This window comes from Nesoenas mayeri (assembly GCF_963082525.1).
Source record: "Nesoenas mayeri genome assembly, chromosome: 2".
NCBI lineage: Eukaryota > Metazoa > Chordata > Aves > Columbiformes > Columbidae > Nesoenas > Nesoenas mayeri.
The window spans coordinates 68460439-68484769 of NC_137543.1; the positions used below are offsets into that span (position 1 = coordinate 68460439).

General features: G+C 37.0%; 1 protein-coding gene across 1 annotated transcript in view; it reads left to right on the forward strand.

The window, feature by feature from the left end:
- The window catches only part of TERT (telomerase reverse transcriptase), a gene marked incomplete at its 3' end in the record, with an annotated part of 33151 nt that overhangs the window by 4029 nt on the left and 4791 nt on the right, over positions 1 to 24331 (forward strand). The window contains exons 3-14 of the mRNA XM_080340481.1: positions 1958 to 2153; positions 6432 to 6621; positions 9994 to 10176; positions 11367 to 11528; positions 11915 to 12010; positions 13945 to 14030; positions 16954 to 17067; positions 18141 to 18212; positions 20065 to 20250; positions 21624 to 21750; positions 22071 to 22132; positions 23955 to 24079. Of these exons, the coding sequence (XP_080196607.1) occupies positions 1958 to 2153; positions 6432 to 6621; positions 9994 to 10176; positions 11367 to 11528; positions 11915 to 12010; positions 13945 to 14030; positions 16954 to 17067; positions 18141 to 18212; positions 20065 to 20250; positions 21624 to 21750; positions 22071 to 22132; positions 23955 to 24079 (1599 nt within the window). The remainder of the gene's footprint in view (positions 1 to 1957; positions 2154 to 6431; positions 6622 to 9993; positions 10177 to 11366; positions 11529 to 11914; positions 12011 to 13944; positions 14031 to 16953; positions 17068 to 18140; positions 18213 to 20064; positions 20251 to 21623; positions 21751 to 22070; positions 22133 to 23954; positions 24080 to 24331) is intronic.

A 24331-nucleotide genomic window follows, 5' to 3' on the forward strand; every position in this document is an offset into this window, starting at 1 on the left:
TTTCCCTAAAGAAGTCTTTCTTCAGACGCCATCCTAGGACTTAAATCTAGGCTGAAGCTATGTTTCTGTGGTAGATTGCTTTAGGATCTAATGCATATTGCCATTTTTCTGTGCTTTGTTCTCCATCTGTACAATGTGGATTGCAGTTCCTGAACTGTTATGTGTGCAGTATTTATTCTTACCTGGTAATGTGCTTGCATCCTACAGTAATGTGACCTGAAAATTGTATTGCTTTTTAAAAGGTGCGATTAGATTCTAGAATTACTACAGGTTCTTTGTAATGTAGGAGGAAAATAAATGTTTGAGAACTGAGATCAAAAGTAGGGGAGGTTACACTTCCATAAGAAACTGTTAATTCAAGGAAATATATTGGTTGTTTATTCAGAAACTATGGCTCAAAGCCATGCTTTACAAAATGCTGAGAAGTTAAATATTTTTAAATGTTTTTATTGTAAAATATATGCTTGGTTCATAGTAACTTGGAAGATCTTATCTTAAAAAAATATAACACCTTCTTATTCTCTGGCCTTATTCCAGGAAAAACACCACATAGACTTGATTTTAATTTTCGTGAAACTACTTCCATGCGCCTGAAGTTTAAACACACATGTAATTGCTTTGCTGCACTGTAGGTGGGTGGGGGTTTTTTTCTCCAAAAGTGGTAGTAGTGATTTCTTGTCAGTTCCCCAAATTGTAGTCATCATTTACATCTGCTGTCAGGAACTTAAAAAGCAAAGTATCTAGTTGCAAGACAACTACTTAACATCCTGACTTGTGTATTACAACTGCGTATTGCAACTCTAAAATTAGAGAGTTTTCCAGCAGTCATTGTTTGGTTTGGTTTTGTTGTTTTTTGTGGGTTTTTTTAGTTGATGTTACCTGGCTTCTGTTGAAGTGAACACTGTTTTATCTCTTTACAGTAGTCTTTTCTTAGGTGCTGTAAATACATGAATAAGTCTCCGCCTTGAAGCACACAAAAAACAAACAGGGTAGAGAACTGGAAACTTATTTCCATTTTATAAGTTTCAGTGTTAAGCCTCTGCTCTTTTGTGTCAAAATTAAGCTTTTTTTAACACATTTGTGCTCTAATCATGATTTGTGCTATGCAGCTAGACTAATACTTCTGTATAATTTCTTTAAATTATCCTGTTGTATTTTGCTAAGTTCCACTCTAAAATTTAATTAGAAAAAGTGTTATTGGAAGTTGGCAAAAATTCAGTATTGTAGCACAGGGTTTTGTTCCCTACTCACCCAGATTGAGGCATTGCTACAAATCTGTGTGGCCTTAAATTTGACTGTAACTGGGAATGCTCTGGGTTAATAATTTTTGAGCCATCTAAACATTATAAGTGCTGCTGGACTTGGTGTGAATTTTTTGGTTTTTGGCTGCAGAAGTAAGTTTTGTACAGGATGTCTGAATTAAAGCGTAACCCTGAAATTAATTAATTTTCATGTAGTTGGGAAATCAGAATATCATTCTTATCCCCAAGTCAGCCCAGTTTAATTCTGTTATTTTTCCAGTATACCTAAATATTTTCATTCTTTTGCTTTTTTTTTTTTTTTTTTAAAGTTTTATGTTGTAGTAGCCTTATTTCCATTTTACCTTTCCCTTCACAATAATCTTGCCATTATGCATTAAAGATCCTTCACAATCTGCGTTGGGGGATAAAGTTAAGTCTTTGGGCTACTAATGGCATGTTTTTGTATCCTGTATGTCAATTTGTCACACACATTAGTTTCTACGTTTGTGTTTTGAGCTTGAGTTAATCATATTATTTAATGCCAGTGAAAATTTGGAGTGGCAGCTGTGGAATTGCTTGCATTTGCTTTTTTTCTTTCAATTAACCTCAAGCTAAGATAGAGTGTTATATGTGGGAGTTTTGTTTGTATGTTTTGTTTCTTTACTGATACAAATAGTTGACATTTACTACAACAACCTTTGAATTGTTTGTTGAAGGTGATCACTTTGTTCCTGCCTATGAACATTGTTTCCGTGAAGAACTTTTGGCTAAATTCCTATACTGGCTGATGGATACCTATGTTGTTGAGTTGCTCAGATCGTTTTTCTATATCACCGAGACCATGTTCCAGAAAAACATGCTTTTCTACTACCGCAAGTTTATCTGGGGCAAGTTACAGAACATTGGAATTAGGTAACATTAGAAAACTAATCAAACATTCATGGAATATGTGGAAATCTCATGTTTTGTAGTCTAAAGTTATAATTCTGCTTTCATTTATTGCCCATTTTTCCTCCTTTTGTTTGCTTGATTTCGCCAAAGAAAATTCAGTCTGTGATTGTAGTGTGTACAGCTTGTAAATTCAGAAATCTTTTGTTCGAGAAAACAGATTCAAATTTAGAATTATGTGGTAGGAGAAGAGAAACCTTTGCAATAGCAAAATCCATTATGAAGACGATTTTGGTTTGATAAGTCAGTTTTTTACACCTTTTAATGATGAGTAAAATATAGCGACAGAATCCCAAAGTAGCCTTGGGAAAATTAATTTTAAAAATACTCAGTTTGCTTCTACTGCTTTAATTAAAAACAAATAAAACAAACAACCAGCTGAAAACAAAAATCCGAATAAAACCTCTGCTGAAATGCTGGTTTTTTGATGGTTGAGGAATTTACAAGCTGCAGCTTCTCTTTTAGTGTGGCTGTGGAATTCCATGCTTCTATTTTGGTCTTAAAAATGCATGCATGTGTTTTAGTTAGGGCATTATTTAAGGTCACATTTTAAGCAATTAAGTGAGAAAATAGGAAAGGTCCAAAGGCAATTTTAGTGAAGAGTATTGTGCATACATGTCTATCGTTCACAACTTTTCATTATAAATTATTGGTATCCAAGAGCGCTTTGGAAGTGTGCAAAATTATCGTACTCGATGTCTTGTGCTTTAATGTCTGTTTTATATGGTGAACCTTATGCTTTCACAGTGGTCTGTTGGTCTACAATGTTATATGTGTGATTTTTCCCCTCTTGCCCCATTACTCCCTGATTTCAACGTTGGTATCTCTATTGCAGCTCTTCTGCATATGTGTTTGCATTTCATGGGGCCTTGATCTTGTTTGCAGTTGTGGCACAGAATATGCAATTTAAATAGTAACAGAATATAATTTTAAGTCCTGCATAATTCTGCTTGTTTGCAAACTAACAGCCTTAGCATTGCAATTAGTGCTTTATGTAGTTTTAACGTATTTTAAAGCCATAAAGTATCATCAAGTAGTAAGTTTTACATAGATATAATGCTGCTTTTAGTGAGGTATGTGATTATAAGGAAACAAATACTTTTTATTTTAGCCCTTTTGTCCCTATTCCCAGTTTCCTAGAAAGACCCAAGGTGTAAGAACAAGGTGCCCTGAACTCAGAAGGCCCTAATGTGGGCTGATCTCATTTATTCAGATTTCTTCCCCACATATTTCCACTGAGTCTGACCTGAGCAGCTGCACTCCCAAGGCTGGGTCTTTCATCACTCTGCTTCTTGGAGTAGGCTGTGCAATGTGAGGTGCCCTGCTAATCCAGTTCACTGCATTCATACAGGTGGAAATTCATATTCAGAGATATTGCGAAACACCTGTTTAGGGCTTCCTGTTCTTCCTTGGCCATTTGAAGACTCTCCCGGCACTGTCCCCTCTTACCCAGGCAGCTTTTTCAGTCACTGCGAGTGAATCGCTGTGAAAGGCGGTTGTTTCCGTCTTCCCTGGAGGAAGAGGATCTGGTGGCCTCAGTTGTTGCCCTGATGGCTGTTCTGTGGCTGTCCTGGTTCTTCCTCTCCTTCAGCTGGAGCTGCTCGTGGTGATTGCTGTGAGCTGGCTCGTGGGATGATGTTCACAGCCAAGTGTAGACACTGATGCCTTTCCAGTTCTTTCACATCCTCCTTTGGGAGGAAGAGGATGCTTGAAACAGGCTGAACTGAGTGGATTTGGGCTTTATTAATGAGCTTGCCTTTGCACTGCATTGGCGTTAGGGAGTAAATTTGCATCCTGATGGGTTGTCTGTATCAGTAGATCTTACTGTGCAGAATCCAACCCGAGGGTAGAGGCCACAGTTCTGGAAGGGGACCTGAATCTAGATGTCTGTCTTGCTGTATGAGTGGAGGTTAGAGCATGCTGGACTTTTTGTACACAGTCAACTTTCTGTTCATTTTTTGAAAGGCTGAGGGAGCTGGGTCTCTAACTTGGAGAAGAGGAGACTGAGGGGTGACCTCTTTAATGTTTATAAATATGTAAAGGGTGAGTGTCATGAGGATGGAGCCAGGCTCTTCTCAGTGACAACCAATGATAGCACAAGGGACAATGGGTACAAACTGGGACACAGGAGCTTCCACTTAAATATGAGAAGAAACTTCTTCACAGTGAGGGTGCCAGAGCACTGGAACAGGCTGCCCAGGGAGGCTGTGGAGTCTCCTTCTCTGGAGACATTCAAATCCCGCCTGGACACCTTCCTGTGTAACCTCATCTAGGTGTTCCTGCTCCGTCAGGGGGATTGGACTAGATGATCTTTCGATGTCCCTTCCAATCCCCAGCAACCTGTGATTCTGTAAACAAAACTTCATCCCCCAAGTTAAGAATAGTACTCATTAAGGAAAAAACAGTATTTAACGACACAGTCAGTTCAAGTTCTGTGGTCCATGGAAAACAAAGTTATGTTTTAAAACTAATGTACACAATGTTGTGGTGGCAGCACCTGTTTTTGTAAGGACTGCACACTCCCTGCCCTTGCCATACACAACAGCTACTGAGGATTGAAAATGCTGCAGAAATTCTTAATCTTCCCCCATTGAATTGTGATGTCAAAAACCAGCAGGACCATCCCCTCAATTTCCTCCAAGTTCCAGCATCTAACAGTGCCATGAGTGTACAAACGAGAGTATTGGGGTTCAGTGGCCTCTTAGCACTGCTATAAATGCCATGAAAGCATAAGCAATGAATATTGCTGCAGGCAAAATGTCATCCACTTCAACAGCACGCCACAGGTAGTAATGATGAAGATCTGCCAATAATTAGCCTTTGCCTTCACTTTCAGAGCAGGTCATTTTTTTTTTATGTAGTGTTGGTTGGTTATTTTGTTTTATTTTTGTTTTTCCCTCAGTCTTAAATGTGAACTGTAAAGCGATGGAGATTTGATAATTCGCTTATTTCTGTTGAACTGAAGTTCTTTGTTTTATCTTAGTGACCTAGCTAATACTGTAGTACATGATGAAGTTTTACGGGTTGAGGAAATGATTTAAGTCATAATAAATAACAGAGATCTCTAGATGTGGAAGAGGGATCTCCTGTTCATTCTGCTTTACTTTGGACTACATTTGTCCCAATAACTTAATTCCAAAGTTTGAATATAAATCCTCAGAATACTTGCTCAGTAATAGCTCAACTTGCCAGCCATGGGTGCTCTTGTACCTTCTGGGTGTCACGCATTGTGTCACTGGATGCCGACAGTCCCAAGTAGCTGGATCATTAGCTTGTATGAGAGTTGTGTTGGCTTACAGGAGAGAATTATTTGTGTGCTTCTCTTACCTGCATGCTTGGCTTCTCAGGTGTCTCCTAGAGCATGCTTGCCAGGTTTCCACCATCTGTCCCCTGCCTTTTGTGGTAGTGTGGCCCCTTTTTGCTAAACCAGCCCGATGGTTGGTATGGGATGAGAAAAATCTGCAAGCAAATTTAAATTTGCATCCCCCCCTTCTGCAGGGATTTGAATTTTCTTGCTTCACTTCACAGGAGAGTATCCTAACCACTAGGCTGCTGAGCTTTTTGAATGGCACATTTTGTCCTTTTGAACAAAACAAAGATTGCAGGAGATTGATCCAGGTCTTTACCTTGCAAGTAGACCATTTTGACAATAGAGTCTTGAGTAAAAGCGAGGGCTTTTGCAACACCTCCTTTTCCCATGATTCGGACTGTTACTGGATACTTAAATGCCATTATGTATCCTAGTATCTCAGTTCACTGTAACTTTTACTATGTAGTAGGTCTCCTAAATGTTGGGAGTAGGACAGCCCATTACAGTGTGTAACTCCTTCCCTGGATCTTTCTTAACATAGTTTTCAGAACATTCTATTCAGCTTTGATCATGTCTTTCAAACTTCCAAAACCATGAGAAATATCCAACTTCCTGTTGTCTTGCATAAAAAATATTTCATAAAGTTCAAATGTACGGAATCTGTGCTTAAATTTTCAATTGCGTTAGTTAAGTTTTTTAAAAAATTATTTTTCATCAAGCAGAAATATATACTCCCTTAATATTTTATTACATTGCCATTAAGATACCGTGTAATTGTTCTGAAATTCAGATTTCCATGTCATTTTCTGCAGGGGTTTGTATTTGTAATTGTCTTCTTAGAAAAATATTTGACTTCGGTTAACATAAAGATACTAAATGTTTTAACTTACTGCCTTTCCTATTGCTTACACTAAATGTATTTGTATTTTTAGAAACCATTTTGCCCAAGTACATCTACGTGCTCTATCTTCAGAGGAGATTGAAGCTGTCCGTCAAAAAAAGTACATTCTCGTGGCATCAAAGCTCCGGTTCATTCCCAAAGTGAACGGGTTAAGACCCATAGTAAAAGTGAGCGGTGTTGTTGAAGCACGAACATTCAGCAGGGAAAGCAGAGAAAAGAAGGTTTTTATTTCCTTTATTGTTTTATGTGGGCTTGATGTAGGCAGCTAATAAAGTGAGTGAGGTTTTTTTATGTTTTATGAAACTAGTTTTAACATGGTGAACTCGAACATTCAAATCAGAATGACTGAATGGGTGTGCCTGTTGCTGTGCTTAATTGCTTAATAAGCCTGCCCCAGTGCTTAATTACTATTGGCCTCCACTTCCAGAATCACATACTTCTGTTTGCAAGCCTGTCCTAAAGAAATGAGTCTGTCAGGTGATCATGTATTCTTTCTCTTCTCTTTCCATCCATTTCTGTCAGGCTTGCTCACTGTGTCTGGTTGTGGTAGGCGTTGGCCATCTATGGAAGTAGAAGGATGAAAATCTTGAAGATACTCAGTGTTCTGAACTAAAATGTTGTATTTGTTTGGCATGCCAGAGGGTGAGGGATGGATGAGTCTGGCCTGTTGGGACTGACCTGAATACTTGTGCATGTTGATGGGATAGTTGGCTGTGGTGCCACATGAGCCCAGGGGGGTGAACAGAGATGAACTGGGTGTGTTACAGAAGGTCTAAGAAGGGCGAGGAAACTGCATCAAGTGAAGTGTGGAGATAGGAAGGAAGCTGGGAACTACCACGGTGTGGGAACAGAGACAGAACATGCAGTGCACAGAGTAATCTCTTTAACAGACCAGTAAACCACAAGACATAGTGGGAACCCAGTTTCACTATCTTGCATGACTGCATTAATTGTTTTTCCTTAAGGCTGTGTCCCATTTAGTGCATGAGATTAAATGTTCCCCAAATGGGCAAAAGGTCAGTGGCTTCTCAGTATTTACTGTTCAGTATGTGATCCCAGACCAGATGTGCAGGGCATCAATTAAAAACTATTCTAAAGTGTTATTTCTTGATAGTCTTTCCGTGACAGACTGACAGATTTGAGAGTATGCACGCAGTTAATTTGGAAATAGCTGCAGTGCTTTAAAGTTGCTGTTGCTCCTGTGATAAATCTGGCATAAAGGATGACATCAATCTACTGAAGATGATGAAGGTTCAAAGTCAACTGTGGTAGCTGGTCAAGTGATTTGAGCTAACCTGTCTGCCCTGGAGCTGGGAGGGAATATCTGTGTCAACTGAAAAGTGGGAGCGATAGACTCCTGTCAGAGAGTGCTGACAAATAACTGAGGACGAAGTTCTTCACCTTTTAGACAGACCTCCTCTGTCTCAACTAATCACAAAACATAGCTAATGATTTTCATAAATCCATGAAAGAGAAGGTGGTAGTAGTGTTACCTCTCTTCTCAGATAGTAGACAGAGAAAAGGGTATAGTGCAAAATGATCATCTTATTCATCAAAATAGGGGTTCCAAACTCATGGAAGTGGTGTAGTCTTCTCCTCCTGGCCCAGATGTGCATGGCTCCTCAGTTTGTTTCTGTCATGGCCGTTTATCTTGCGCTCTGTTCCAGTCCTGTACCATATCTGGCTTGTCTCTGCTCTCCACTGTCCTCTTACCATATAAATTGTAGAAGGAAGATGATATTCCACTTATTTCTTTTTGACCATGTTACAATTTTGGAACTTGGAAGCCATTTTGGAATTGTAGGTGTAGTCTTTCCCAGCTTCTGTAGCTCAATACTGGAATGTATCCAGATGAATTGCCAGAGAAGATCTCTCAAATATCCAGCTTCTGATTCTTGGGTAACTCTCAAACTTTGCTGCAAAATACATGGCAGAATGAGTCCATTTCTGTGAATTCATCCTCAAATCAGTGTAGATTGTGTTTTGTTTCAAAGGTTTTATCTATTTGCTTTACATCCTTTTTCCTTTGAACCATTTTAAAAATTCATTTGTTTTTAAGGGGAGCTCCAAGCACTGGGAAGCAGCACGGTTCTAAAAGATCTGAGAGCTTATAGTCATTTACAGCATTCTTCAAAGATTCCAGTAGATCTTTAGGTTTTGCAAAAATGTTAATAGCTCTGTGGATTAGACCTGTTCTGGGGAACCAAGAGGTTTGAGAGAATTCCTTCTGACACGAAAATGAGGAGCTACTGTGACTACTACTACTGTAACTCCAGGTTCTTAGGTCTAGTTCAAACCGTGTTTGAAATCAGTCTCAATTTTCTTTTATTGACTCCCCTGCTAACACCCATATGACCATCAGCTTTGTGAAAAGGTGAAGGTGTGCTTTTTGTAAAAAAGTAACCATTTTGGGTTACACTTATTAAGAAGGAAATGAGGAACTTTTCTACTGATGATTACTTTGACCTTGCTGCTTTGTTTTACCTTTCAGTTACATATCTACCCTTTTGACTGTTTTTCTTGGGAACTTGGCCTAAACCAGAAAAGATACCACTGCAATAATTCCGGGAAAGCATCTTAGTTTTCAGAAATCTTGATTTTATAAGCTGATCAACAACATTTTGCAAGATCAGCCAATGAATGAACATAATTTCTAACCTTATGTAAAACAGCGAAGTTGGATTGAGTTATTTTGGAGGCAGTGGCAGTAGTACACTGAACACTTTTTGTGTGCTTTAATTCTGCCAGCCTTTCACTTAAACTTGTAATTGATTTTTTTTTTTTTTTTCAGTGCAAAAATAAATGTTTTCAGATGAATTGGATTGCTTCTGTAATTAGTAGTTTCAGTGTATCCATGTCATGATCACAATACTACTATTGAGAGTAAGAAGCCTTTTATGTTCTGTGTGTACTTTTTGGAGGATTTCTCTGAAGTTCTAAACTGATTCATAACTAGGCTACGTGTGCAGTTGGTTTACTTTCTTCAGTACTATGGCTTGCCCTTTCAACGTTCTTTTATTGCCAGGTCTGTCAATATTTCTTTTCCTTAAAGTGTTTACAGAGCTAATCAAATTGCACAACTTGACTGCCACTTTGGCGTACTTTACTATTCCCATAGCTGAGAGTTAAACCTTTGCTAATGTACTTGCATTAAGTACCTCAAGAGGTTGGATTTAGCCTGAAGTCTTAGGGTGCACGTTCTTTTCACTCTTCTTGTTGCAGTGATAATCTCCAGCAGAAAGAATTAATGATATTTAAGAATTTACTTTCTAGTTGGCAGTACTTTTATTTGCTGGAGTCCGTCTGTTTATCTCGTTAACTATTACACCTTGATTTCCAAGAATCAAGTAGAGAAAAAAGAAATTCCATAGGGATTTAAATGTGCTAAAAAAAATATATCTCTGAGGCTGTTTTGTCACTTCAAAGTAGTTACTGCAGCTATAGTCAAGCTTTCTGAAAATTGCAGTTGACCAAAATAATATAGTAAATATGCAAATTTAGTCTCCTATTTCATCTATATTTGAAATCTCGGTGTCACACAGAATGTAATATGTTTCAACATACTTTAAGGTGATTCTCTTTGATACCTTTAGATGCATCACTACAACACTCGACTGAAAAATCTATTTAGTGTGTTAAATTATGAACGGACTATAAACACCAGTTTTATCGGCTCTTCAGTGTTTGGGAAAGATGATATCTACAAGGCATGGAAGAAGTTTGTTACAAAGGTTCTTGAATCAGATGGTGAAATTCCTCATTTCTACTATGTAAAGGTATGTCTTTTTAATCACATAGTCAAGCTAATTTTTAAAGTCAACTTGGACAAATACTTTTATAGGTGTGATCTGAGTCCATCATTATTTCTTTTTCAAAATAAATTTTTGTGCACATGTAACACAGACTTTGGTTGTTTTTTTTCTAGGGGGGTGGTGGGGGGGGTGTGTTCCTGTAGTAGCCCTTGCTTTACTTGTATATTTTCCTGTCCATCTTTCTGTCATGTAGCAGCGCTTGTTTCTGCACCTGCACTGGATTTTTGCAGTTACATTTACTTGGGTATAAAAATGGGACAAAAATACAAACTCAAATATACTTTTAGGGCCATCTTCCCAAAGGAAAACCAGGAAAAACATGCTATGTGCATTTGGATAAATTCAGCATATTTTTAAAACTAGGTCACTTCTATCTCATTATCATTAGTTTCTTTTGAAAATGAACACTCGAACTTTAGTGTCTCTCCAACAAGCTTCTTCTCCCACTGGTTAAAAATGATTGCTTGTTGTATCCTACTATTTGAGGGAATTTCTTCGTAGCACTTTTGTTTTCCAGTTGTGTCTAGCAGTCAGCCTTTTCTGTTTGAGCTCAATTAACAATTTTGAATTGGGGAGATTTATACAGATGTATGTAAATTACAGAGATTTGTGTGTGTTATGGTGGGGCTTTTCTCCTGTATTCTATTATGTCCTGTCCTGAAATTACTTTCAGTGATTACCTCATCTTTCAAGCCAAAGAATTGTGTCATTTGCAATAGTTCTCCTAAAACTTTTGCTTCCTCAGAAGGTTTTGAATTTTGATTATGACAAGTGAAAGCAGAATTAGGATTGCAATATGAGGTTTAGGATGAGGAAGGTTTTTTAAAATATTTAAACATGTAAAAATATCAGCAATAAACTTTAGTTAAATGATTGAAGGTTCAATGTTTTAAGTTGCAGATGGTATAATCTTCTGCTGATAACAACAACTGTGCTAAACCTGATTGTTTGGTTATCCCTTGTAAGGGAAAACTCAAATAAGCAATGAGTTCTTGTTTTGTCACAAATTTGATCTGAATGATGCAGTAATTTCACTCCTATGTGGTCTGTCCTTCAGCCATGTTTATATGCTGCAACAATACATTTTTCATACTACCACAGTGTTTACAGTGATACTGATGAATGCGTAATGGAAGATATATCTCCTCTTTCAGGCTGATGTATCCAGGGCTTATGATACCATTCCTCACAATAAACTTGTGGAAGTGATTTCACGGATCTTAAAGCCGGAGAAAAGAACTGTCTACTGCATACGGCGCTATGCTGTGATCATGATTACCACGAGTGGAAAAGCCAGGAGGCTCTATAGGAGACATGTATGACTTGCTGATTTCATCTGTTGACTGCTGTAGATACATTTCTGTCCAAGGAATATTTTTGTTTATAGCTTTTTTTAGTCACAATTTGAATTAGACAACTACTTCATAAACCCTTTTTTTTTTTTTTTAATAGTGTTGGATATTTTCCAGAGGTAGCAAAGCTTCTGTTTACTTTTTACACTTTCTGCTCTTATGCTAGTAAGAGTAAAGATAAATGAGTTATGGAAATAGAGATATGTGAGGGAGGTATTTTTTAACAATAGCAGAGTTGTTGGATTAAAATGATGCAATAAGGCTGGCCCTTTGACATTCACTGAATAAAAGAGTCTTGTACTGAATTTTCTACTGCTTTTGTCATTTATTTCTTTACGCTCGATATACAGGTTTCTACTTTTAAGGATTTTATACCAGACATGAAGCAGTTTGTGTCCCATCTTCAGGAGAGTACCTCACTGCAAAATGCAATAGTAGTTGAACAGGTAAGTATTGGGAGGCTTCTTTTCAACTGAAAAAGAAAGATACAGAAGAAGTAGAGGAAGACTGGGATTTTTAATTGAATGTACATATTACGTGGTGACACTACCTCTCTTCTAGTTACCCAGCACTTTCCATAGAGACACTTCTGTCATCTTTTCTTTGGTGTTTATAATAGTGTTCAAGGCAAGAAATTTGACAAAGTGTCCTAGACTTTTCCCGGAGTTTCTCATTGTCGTCTCAAACTTTCATTGTAACCAGTGTTTTCTTCTTCCTTTCCTAATTCCATTGTTTGTTGCAACAGCTTTCAAGCAGTAATTAACTATCTAGTAAAGAAGGGCTTCAATACTTACTATCTCCAAAATGTAAAGAAGAATGAACAAAATGTATTCTAAGCTAAGTGGCTAAGGAAATAGATATGACATTTTGAATAGCAAACTGAGCAGAATAGAAAACTGATGTTAAAAAAAGAAACCCTTATTTTAATGATTGCCTGCCAGGATTGATGAGAATAAACTCTTCTTTAGAAGAGTTAAAATGCAGCACAAAATAAGATCAGTTCTTGTACTTATCGCTTAAAGAGATTTCTCGCTTTCAGTGAATTGAAGTATGGTTAAAAATTATATGTATTTTAAATTTACTCTAACACTTTGCTACAAGAAGCAAGCATCTTTATGTTGTTTTAATACTTAGGCTGCAGAGAACTGTACTAATTCCAAATAGTTCTTCTCAAGACTTCCCTCTGTGCAAGGAGCATGACAGAGGAAGCATAGAAGTAGGCTTTATGCTCAGTCACTTTCTTAATGCATTTGATTGCTTGGCCTCATAATGTTCCATAACAACCTACAAGATCCTGAGCATCAGATGACAAGATGGGCATTTTTTAAAAAGGGTAATTTATGCTTCTAACATAAAAGTAAAATAATCTTGGATATCTATGGACAAAGGGGGAGTAGAACATACAGTGTGGGTGATGGAAAATGCAGGGTACCTACAAAGTGCAAAGGGCCTAATAAGTACATGGATGAAAATGTAAAGTAGCTGAATTTATGATATGTACATAGGTTTTGTTTTGCTCTTTTTTCCAGTGGGCATCTGATTTGGATTACTATGCTAGATATTACATGAACAGCAGCATTTCAAAATATTTTACATTTGTGTGTATGAGTGTCATTACTTTAAATTTTTTTTTTTAAAAAAAGTATTCTGAAAAAAGTATCATGTCAGCCTGTGTATCTGTACCACAGGTGCATCATGTTAGTTTTTCACACAAATAACCATGATCTCACATGGCTCTGTCAAAAGCTGTGTGCATTTGTCTGATGTCCATCTATGCAAATAGGAAGTAATTTTGCTTTAGTTTTCATTAAGTCAGTGTCAAAGGGGTTTAAACTGCTCAAAAATATTTTTTACACAATTTTTAATGCAAAAAGCTTCATAAAGATTGAGTGGACACTCTTGCATGGAATCATTGGGAATTTATGGCACAGAATATTTTGCAGCAGAACTGGCGAGTGTATCTATGTCGGGGAATTATGAAGAGCATGATAGTTACAGAAATTGTCCTGCAGGATAGAAAGTGGCCAAAAGAGTGAGGTCTCATAAATTGTTATAATCCAATATCATATACCAGCACTTGAAGTGATTTTACATGTTTTATTTGACTATTTTCCCATGTAGCACCAATCACAACTGTTTTTCTCCTAAAGCAAAACAACAAAAACAAAAGAAGTACTGTTGACTTGTTGAATGTGAGCAGCTTTTTAGTGTGTATGTTCAGATCTTGGTTTCAGGCATTTTGTTTCTTACCTTAGGGGTTTGAACTACTACAGTGTGACTTCTTATAAAGATTTCTGTGCATCTTTTAAGTTTATAATGTGTTTTTAGTTTCAGTACATTTCTAAAGTAAAAATCTCGTCTTGTTTTATCCCATTTGTAGAGCTTAACTTTTAATGAGACAAGTTCCAGCCTGTTTAATTTTTTTCTTCACATGATAAGTAACAACATCCTGGAGATTGGGAACAGGTAAAAAATAAGTTAGTTTTTCTTCGTGTAGTGTGTTAGAGCTTTTTGTTTGGTTGTGGGGTTTTTTTTTGTTAAGCAGAATACTTTTAACTGGCTCAGGGCACTTTTTGCTAGCTGCATTTTAAAGATTTTTGTTTCATGTTAGATTGAAATCTGTGTATCAGTTTAAGCCCCATAAAAGCATGAAAAGTTTGGAATGAAATTCGTATTTGTATAGCATTTCTCTTTCCCACCTGGATGATGTTAACTATACACAGAATGCATTATTCTACAAATATATAACCTTTTTCATTTAAAACTGCAGATGTAGTTCAAAAGAAAAATACTTCAAAATGTTGGATCCCAATATTTTATGCATCCCATAGTGGTGAACAAAATCTAACATCCAAGCAATCATTCAAGAGCCTTTGTAGTAATTTCTTTGTAATGCAAAATTACACCTATTCTGTATGGCCTTGCTATTTGGCACGTTGCAATAAAAGGTAATAGGAATTTAAATTATTGGCAACTCCAAAATTAGGAATCAGATGTTATAGAGGGTAGTAATGCAGATTTCTTCTTGTGTTGGTAGAAATTCCGGTCTGGTATTTACATTTTGCCTGTAGGTGGCAAATGTGCGCGGTATCTAAAAAGCAAGTACTTGTGTGATCTTTGTAAATTCAGGGTGAGGTATATGAGAATGAATAGCTTCCCGCTCTTTAAAAAATACCTTTATTTTAGAACACTTAATCTCACAGGATTGAGGGAGGAGGAGAAAAGCTTTCAAGGAGGCAAATTGAGAAGCTTTTATAGGTTTTTCTAGCATTGATGCTTACACTCCCTCTGGCAGGATCACAAGTACGCTGACGTAGCATGCCATTAATAAGAACTAACTGGCATCAGTATGTTTAGTAAAAGTTTAATAGTTTTTTAAAAAGCACACCCTCAGAAAGCCAACTCCACACTTCTGTAAATTCAGTTGCAGCTTGGCTGAAAAAGTACTGGTTGTCCTGTAATGAATTTGCCTTTTTTAAGTAGCTCGTTCTCATTTGCTAAAAAACTCCCCAAAAAAACTCCAAGCTGCAAATACGCTTAGTAAACGAATATACCGTTTAACTGATGCTTCTCAAAAAGCCATCACAGTCAACATTCACTTGATGTTTTGAGAAGAATGCTGATTGTTGAGCTAGGGACCTAGAAGGAATCTTTTAATACCATTTATCAGAATTCTGGAAAAGTGTAAAATTATTGCTAGAAAAATTTGCAGATGACTCAAAACAGTTAAGATCAATGCTAGAATATAATATATGGCTCTGGTGTCCAGTTGCATGAGTTCATTCTCTTCAGTTTCACTAAGTCATTCATGTAGTAATGGCAAAATGGACATTGTAATATACAGAGTGTTTCAAAAAGATGAGCCAAATTTGAAATCACTATATCTCTGCAACCACAAACTGGCCATGAATGAAACATTTGAGAGGGTGGGACACAGAGTTTCCAATGATTACCTCTAGATAACTCATTAAACCTTTTGTAAATTTTTGTGTAATTGTAGTGTTTCCATCACGAAAGATACTGCTTTGAAATTGGGTCTATCTTTTTGAAACACCCTGTATTATCTCACTGCTTCAAAGGAGTGTCGTGAAAATAATTCCCTGGGGTATTGTGGGGCATACTCATTCTGGTGTTGCCAGCATAGAAAAATCTAGAAGGTCATGGGGCACTCTGTCTTCAGTATCCTATCTAGATGTGACACATTGCTATTACTGTGTAGTCTTCCTGGCTTTATACAAGTAACAAAATAAAGGAAGTGTTAATGAACCTCCCTCTGGCCATTTCTGTACGAATTCTTTGAAGCCATGAGAAACACATCAAGATTTACTCTTGCAAAATGACTTCAGTGAACTTTTCAAGCAGGGGGAGGGATATTGAGTATAATTACAAATAATAAGGGTTAGTATTTCAGAGGATGTAGTGGTTTTTCCTAATTAGAAGCAAGATAGTTTCACACCTGAGCAGTTAAATGATGAAATAAATATGATTTACAGTATAGCTGGGATGTGTAAAACCAGATCACGTGCTATATTGGGCTGAGCCATCAGAAATTTCCCTAAAATTAAAGAAGTATATATTTGTGGGGAAAAACAAACAACAACAAGAAACCCCAAGCAAAAACAATCAAGAAAATATTTTCCTTGACCATGTCATGCTGTGCAAGTATAAACAAAGAATAAACACCTCCACTTAAATTATTGATTTAAATTATTCCATAGTTAGACATCTTTACGCTGACTCGTGATACTGAAAGTGCTTTTTTTCAGAAAACTTAACAAGATTTGATATTGGTGAGCGTTTATATTTGAATTTCATGTGGATACCTGCTGTTTCTGATAAAAGTTTGAAATGTTCTGTCTCCAAATCCACCTGAATTCAATTCCTGATGTAAATGTACAATATGAGCTTCAGCCTGTGGATTTTTAGTGGCCACCTGCTAGGAGCTGTTTGGATAATAATTGAAATAAACTATAGTTCGAAAGATTTGTCTAGTGTACTTAATTTCTCGTAGAATATTTGTTTTGAAGCTATTTAAGATGTAACATAATTAGAAAGCTTAAATGAAGGGTGACTGCAGCTGAAAGAGGGAAGAATAAGTGTGATTTGAGATCAGTTATAAAATTTCTTTTGTTTCATGGCAGTTGTCTGATGGATTTTCTTAATAAGAAAGGAATATGTGTATTGGTGGCTTTTTTCACTGTTTTGCTTAATATGTGTGGAATTAGATGTAGATTATTGGAGGAAAGAACAAAAAAAAATTAAGTCTAACTAGCATGCATGTAGCATATTTCTTATTGAAACATGTTATACTTGGGAAAAAAAATGTTTAGTGGCTGTTGCAATCTTCTTATATGTTTTGATTTTTTCTTTTCTTTTCCTTCTTTACTAGGTACTACTTACAGTGCTGTGGAATTCCACAGGGCTCCATTTTGTCAACCTTGCTTTGCAGCTTATGCTATGGAGACATGGAAAACAAATTACTCTGTGGAGTGCAGCAGGATGGGTAGGGATGCTTTGATCTGTGCTCTATTACAGTAATGCATGATTTATAGTATATGCTTTAGCCATTTTCTCTGAAGATTAATTTTGAATTTCAAGGACTTCCAACTCTCCATGAGGAGCCTGGTGCACACAAGAATCTCCACAGTTTCAGTGTCACTGTGGTTGTTTTGTGTGGGAATTTCTCTGTCATAAGGTTGTGAAGAAAAGTGCTGAAAATAAGCTTTCCAAGATCTGTGGGTAGGAGACTTGCTCTTACAAAGGGTATTTAGGGATGCTGTAAGGAGTCTGACAAGCTTTCCTGTACATCTGAGAAGTTTATGGTTCTCCCACATTTGTTCCCACAAAATCTGCGGTCTTTTGTCCTCAGACAAGATGGGTTATTCACTACAGGCCTTCTGATATTCCAGGCTTCTCCCTGAGGGCTTTCCAATCCACCATCTGTAAATCTTAACATTTTATCAAGGTCACAGATTTATTGTAGACTTTTTACAAGGCATGTTGGTTGTTGTTTGAAGCCCTACTAGGCAGGATTTATCAGAAAAATATGGGCATGCTTGGGGCATGAATTATGTTGGAAAAGGGAATTCCGGCTTTTACAGTGGTAAGCTGTAGTCTGTTCTGCATTCAAGTTATAGCTTCGCAAACAGGTTATTGCCTGGTAAACAAAGATACAGGATTAGAGCACACCAAGAATCTGGTATCCGCTTGTGTACCTAGTATTACACCTCCTTTCCTTGTCTCATGAATCAAGATACTGCAAATTCTCCTCTGGAAAAGTGTAAAACCCTGCATCCAAGTAGCAGCTGAGGAATAGCTTGTGTGCTGTAAATTGCTGTCATGTTTCATGTAGGCAACACCTTTACTTTCTTTTATTTATTTTTTTTTCTTTTTTTTAAATTTATTTTAGGAAAGAAGCAGAACTAAGAATTTCTTCAAGAGACTTGTTTTGGAGTTCATATTGGCTTCTACATTCTTGTAAATTAAACTGAGCATGTTGTCGCTCTGAAGAGTATGACAAAAATTTGAAAGGTTTACATATCAAAAAGTCTAACATCAGTTTCTTCTTGATTACAGAGTCCTAATACGTCTAATTGATGACTTTTTGCTGGTTACGCCACATTTAACGCAGGCAAGAACTTTTCTAAGGTATGCTATTAAAGACATTGTCTTCAAAGTAATAAACATTAACAAAAAACTTTTAGGTCATTCTTTTTCATCTTTATATGTGCTTGTACATATAGGTGTATTTGGTTTATGGGTTAATAATGAAAGGCTATTTTGGAGTCCTTGCTGGCAGCATGTGTCTGGGAAGAATCCTAATAGTGACATTCTTGATGGTCAACTAACAATCTGTTGCAGTTCAGAGAGGCGGGGGATTCCTGCTGAAGTTTAAATTAGGGACCCAGCTACTGACCTTGATGGAGCTTCTAGCAGCAATTAGTAGTGCAGGCTGACCAAAGCAGCTGACAGTTGTCTTTTAAGACATTTTGCCTCAAATTTTTAAGTTGTCTTGGTTACGTTCTTAAAATGTAACTAAGCAGGTGTGCTGCTACCTTCTGTTCCCAGGGAAAGAGTGCAACTTTCTTCTGATCCAATATTGCTAAGAATTTTCTTGTCATTAATATTCTGGTGTTAGTATTTGAAGATGCTGATATCATGGTATCATGCAGCTCATGCAGAGGTTTTCAGACAGTTATTCTTTACAGTGCTTCAGTGCTACCTTTTCTAAAAAAAATTGGGCCCCAAAAGAAGTTTCTGGTTACTGTAGCTATGAATGTACAGTCAGTATCCAAGAAGAGTTCTGCTCGTACTAAAGACAGTTTTAAGGATCCAAATGAGAGGTCTTGAAGAAAAGTTTAGCATCTGCAATGCAGTTGTGTCATGTTTTTCAGTAGTCAGAAAGATACAGCTCTGTTGTAAGCCTGAAAGGTGGTGGGGAAATCAATTAAGTGCCATTTGAAGAATAAATTGTACTAAGTAGTGGTTAGTGTACTTTGAAGACTTCATTTGTCCTCATTTCCTTATCAGAACAGAAATAAATTTCTAGGGGTGTTTGGATTTACAGTTCTGGAAATGGTAAGTCACATTAAAAGGCTGGGGATGCCTCAAGCTGTTGATCTCTGTATCATCTTTCCTGCATGTCACTTGCAGTAGCATTGCAGATATTGCCCTATTTGCTCTTTGAAGTTATCTGCCTCTTTGTTCTATATCAACTTCTGCACCAGCCGTGTTGATTTTCTGTAGACAAGTACCTCTTCTGTGCAAGTTTTCCAGAACTGCTTACAGGTCCTGTGAACTCTCTGCCACAAATGGAGCAGTAAGTTTCTTCTAATAAAGTATTAGGACTGTGGAGCTCAATAAATTAACTAATTTTGAGGAGACAGCATTATGACTATTACTCACCAACAAGAAGAGCCTACCTTTTCCTCTCTTTAAAAGGATGAAGCCTGCACATGAATACATCACCAAGTAACACAAATTGCTGCATGTCCATGAGATGGCTCTGCTGTTCCAATGTGTTTCATTCTGACAATGAAAACATCCTTATGAAAAACTTGGTGGAGAAAGTTCAAAACTTTTCATTGGATAAATGAAGTTCCTGTTATGTGGCTTCTCCTTTTTTTGTTAATTTTCAAAACCAGTAACTCTTCATCTGTCTTTCCAGTGATTTTGATCTCAATGTTTTGTGTGAGAGTGGTTTATGCAGCTTGTCTCAAGTGTTTTATGGCTTAAGTTCTGAATTTGCATTTATCTGTCAAAGTTTTTCTCCATTATTCTCATATCCATAAGCTTATTTATTTATTTTATGTATTTACCTCTAATATTTTCAGTTTTGTTTATTTCTAGCTGTATTCCTCAACCTAAAGAGTTGGTTTTCATTGCCTTTATTCTTTGGTTTCTGTCGCTTTATGCAGGCTCATGTGTCTTGCAGCATGGTGGGGTGTTTTTGTTTGCTTTTGTGGGGGGCAGTTAGGCTAACTGTTTATATCTGTTTTAGGACTCTAGCAACAGGTATTCCTGAGTATGGCTTTTTAATAAACCCCCATAAGACAGTCGTGAATTTTCCTGTTGATGATATCCCAGGATGTTCCAAATTTAAACAGCTGCCAGATTGTCGTTTGGTCCCATGGTGTGGTTTGTTACTAGATATACAGACACTTGAGGTTTACTGCGATTACTCCAGGTAAATAGAGTTGTACACACCAGTGTCAGCTTTATAGCATATTGTACATAGTGTGAGAAGCACAAGGGTGTCTTGTGAATCCTGTAGCTGAATTAACTGCAAAATACATTTTACAATTCTGTTTCTTATTGAGTAATCTAAACGTTTTATTCTGCTGTGCAGCCTGCTATTTTCTTCATTCCAGCCTGGTGGAGTGTACATACCATTAACACCATTGAGTGTGGCACAGGTCACTAGTGACCAGCAGTCATGTGCTGTATGGTGGCTACATGGTTCAGAGGAAATTTCTTTGCTCACCTCAGTTCAGCTTCTTTCACCATTATGCACTGTGTTGTACCTCATCATATAACTAAATTTATTGTTCTAAATTACTTTTTAAAATCTTTCTAAAAGAAGCAGTAAGTATAACATCAACTACAGATTGTGTTTAATTTTGTATAGACTATAGGGACTGCTAATCCTTTCAACATCAGAGGTTTTACCTCTGGTACACTTTAGATGGTAGTGTAGGGGAGAAATAACCTCTCTTTAAACTAGCAACTAGACCCTTTACATGGACTGCTAGAGACAGCATTAGATATTTGCTAAATTAACAAGAAAGAACCTTTTAAACTGAAGGATAATATTGTTGTGTTATTGACCATATTTAGTATAAACATTCAATCCAGACATTTAAGTGGGAAATTAGGAGGAAGTTTTCCATCACCAGAGCAATTAAATTCATCAGTAATCTTGCAAAACAGAACAGCTTGATCAGTGTAGGAAAGGAATTTATAAAACGTGATTTTGTGCAACAACAAAGGACTAAAATCAACAGCCAAAGAGATTTATTCACTAGCTGTATTTCTAAAAGAAACAGTGTATGCTGATGAGGGCATTAGCGCTACTGGTTTGGGAGACACTAATCGAAATCTTGAGGATGTTTGTTAAAAGGGCCACTTTTTTTTTTTATAAGCTTGACTTAAGTAACCAGAACACCAGGGTGAGCTGAGGTGGTTTCCAGTTCAAGCCCCTGTGCTGCAGGGGTCACAAAGCATAACTTGGTAGTCACTGGAGTCATTAAGAATGGTCTGGCTAGACTGCATGTTTCAGAAATACATCTAGTTTTTGTTTAAGGTTATTGGTTTTGGTTTTTTAGCAGGGTGAATTATTCAGCCCTGGAGTATTAAAGACGTTCCTTAGCTAAAAGCCTTAGTGCCACAATGTCTGGTCTCTTTCTAAAGTTAATTTAGTTATAGTCATCTTTTATCTACTGGCTCATTGATTACCAGGCAATCACTGTAATGTGAGAAGGTAAATGGGTCTTACTTTACAGAATTTAGTTTAGTCTGTTAGCCCATGGAGTTTGTTTAACTCCTTTTTTTTCTTTCTAGTTATACCTGTTCTTCTATCAGATCAAGTCTTTCCTTCAATTCAAGTAGAACAGCTGGGAAAAGCATGAAATACAAACTGACTACAGTCCTCAAACTGAAATGCCATTGTTTATTTCTTGATTTACAGGTGAGAATATGGAAATGGATTTTTGGGAATATTGTGATTTGTAATAAAGAACATTAAAACTGCTTTGAGTTCTAATAAAAGTTGATTTTGAGAGGTAATCCACATAACTCGGTAATGTTGACATCAAGTGAAATGTGGGGTCTCAGCATATTCCAGAGTTGAGCCTTCACAGCACTGTTAACTTAGGTACATAAATCTTTGAAGTTTAGCATAAAATGTTTTTTTCTTTAGATCTCTAAATAATCTTATGCTGTTGAACTTGAACAAACACAATCACGACACTGAAACTTTCCTATGGCTCTATTTCTGTTCTGTTCTAGATCAACAGCCTTAGAACAGTTTTCATTAACATCTACAAGATTTTTTTACTGCAGGCTTACAGGTAGGTTGTTGTCTTCTGCAGTAACTCTGAATATTTCATTACTCTTTCTTGGCACATGGAGGAGCTGCAGATCAGGAAAAAGTGTGTGATATGAATGTGCAGTGGTAAATGTCAGTTTTAAGTCATGTTATTCTTGTTTCAACACTGATCTTGCATAATATTACTAGATTTGGGATACAGGTTTATATTGTTGTGCGTGTTTAAGTGGCACTTCACTAAATGGATTTTCAGTGTCTCTTGGTATTGACAGCTGACCTCAAGAAAAGCAGTTTGTTTTGCTTCAGAAAAGTGATGACTCATTAATCAGTTTATATTTAGAACTTTGTATCGGTTAAAATCACATAGAACTTTGACCTGTATAACTTCACCTGAACTGAGGTTTCATTCTGCCAAGTTGATGGCAGTTTCTTAGGTGCTGCTGATTTCTTAATTGCTCCTTAGCTGGTAATACTTTGGATTTTGTGAGCCATTCTTGACCAGCAGAGGAAGTGAATGTTTTAAACAAAGAGAGAGAAATCACAACTGATAAGCAAGTTGGGAGAAAATACTAATCTTTGTGCATCGAAAACTTTGATTGGCAGCACCAAGTAATTGTTTATTTATTGTTTTAATGCAAAAAAGGTGCAAGAGGTGCTTCTCTCTTTACAGAAATCAGGTGTTGCTCTTTTGCTAGGCTTATACTTGTCAGGAAGTGACAGTTTTGTTCTTAAACTCAGCTTGGTCTATATTCACCCTGTATCTTTCTTGTGTCCATGAAATGTAATTGGACTTGTCTAGTACAGCACTGATGTGTCAAACTCTTGAACTTTGTGTTGTGAGTGACTTACAGTTTTTCTCTCATGTTGCACATGATTATTTAATTACTTCTGTTTGAGTTTATGGTAACACCCTAACAAAGTGTCTAACTCGGTTAGAGTACCTTTTAAAAACTGTCCACCAAGCTATCAGCTTGTCAGGTTAATTCAGCCAAAGCTCTGTGATGCAGTGTGGTAATTAGGTTTATCCTTTAAGTATTTTAAAATTTCAGAAGTTCTTGAAGTGATTACACTTATCACAGAATCACAGAATGTCAGGGATTGGAAGGGACCTCAAAAGATCATCTAGTCCAATCCCCCTGCCAGAGCAGGAACACCTATGCTGGGTTAATTTAATAAACAAGTATATGCATTGCTGAGAAGCTAAAAATCAGTGTTGTAATTGTTGACTATATTCAGCAGAAGCAGGATTATAATGCCAGAGTCTGAAGAAAAAGAAAACAAAACAACCAAAAGCCAGCAGTTTTAAAATATGTCCAAACAGAGATCCAAGGGAGCATACAGTACAAGTAATTTCCATAGAACTGGCTTCCAAACAGACAAAAGAGTGGGGATCCTGTTCTGTGGAACACTACATCACTTGGAGGTCTGTTTTCCTGAATTCCTGACCAGAATTTGTTGTGGAGTTTTGTTTTGCTTTCTTCTTCTTCTCACCTGCTCTCATGTGGGTGTTCTCTGGCTGCATGGTCTGTGATGAGGAATTCTTAGGATGTGTAGTTCAACTTTCCCTACACCTAAGACAGTTGTCCTCAGAAAATGAATCGTTTACCAAGGCAGACAGCTTCAAGATCTTTCAGGACAGAATTTACAAACATCCTATGTGTCTGACACTCCAGGGTTGTGTATATATATATATATATAGGAGAGGTGAAGTATGGTAACAGTATGGATGTAGCTAAAGACGGTTGGGTGCTTTTAAATGTTATATAGTGCCTAAGGTATGTAATCATAGTTTCACTTGGAATTGCGAATGACTTCTAATTAAACAGGCTGGTTTTGTTGAACAGGTTCCACGCCTGTGTTCTCCAACTTCCATTCAACCAGCAAGTTAGAAACAATCCTTGTTTCTTCCTAAGGATCATTGCTGAGACTGCATCATGCTGTTATTCTATACTGAAAGCAAAAAACGCAGGTATAACATGTTAATGGCTATGAAGTAGTCTGTTTTGGTTTGTTTTGGGGTTTTTTTGATATGAAGTCAGATTGTGTCATTTTGAGGTGAAGATTAAAAATGGAAAATACGGAGTGCATGATAGGAATCACAGCACGTTTTTTTTCCTAAACTCAGTTTCCTGAAAATACTAAAATGTTTCAGGTTTTAGTCCGCTGCTGACATAGGGGACTTTATTGACTACATAGGTTTTCAGTAAAAACTCTTGGAGTG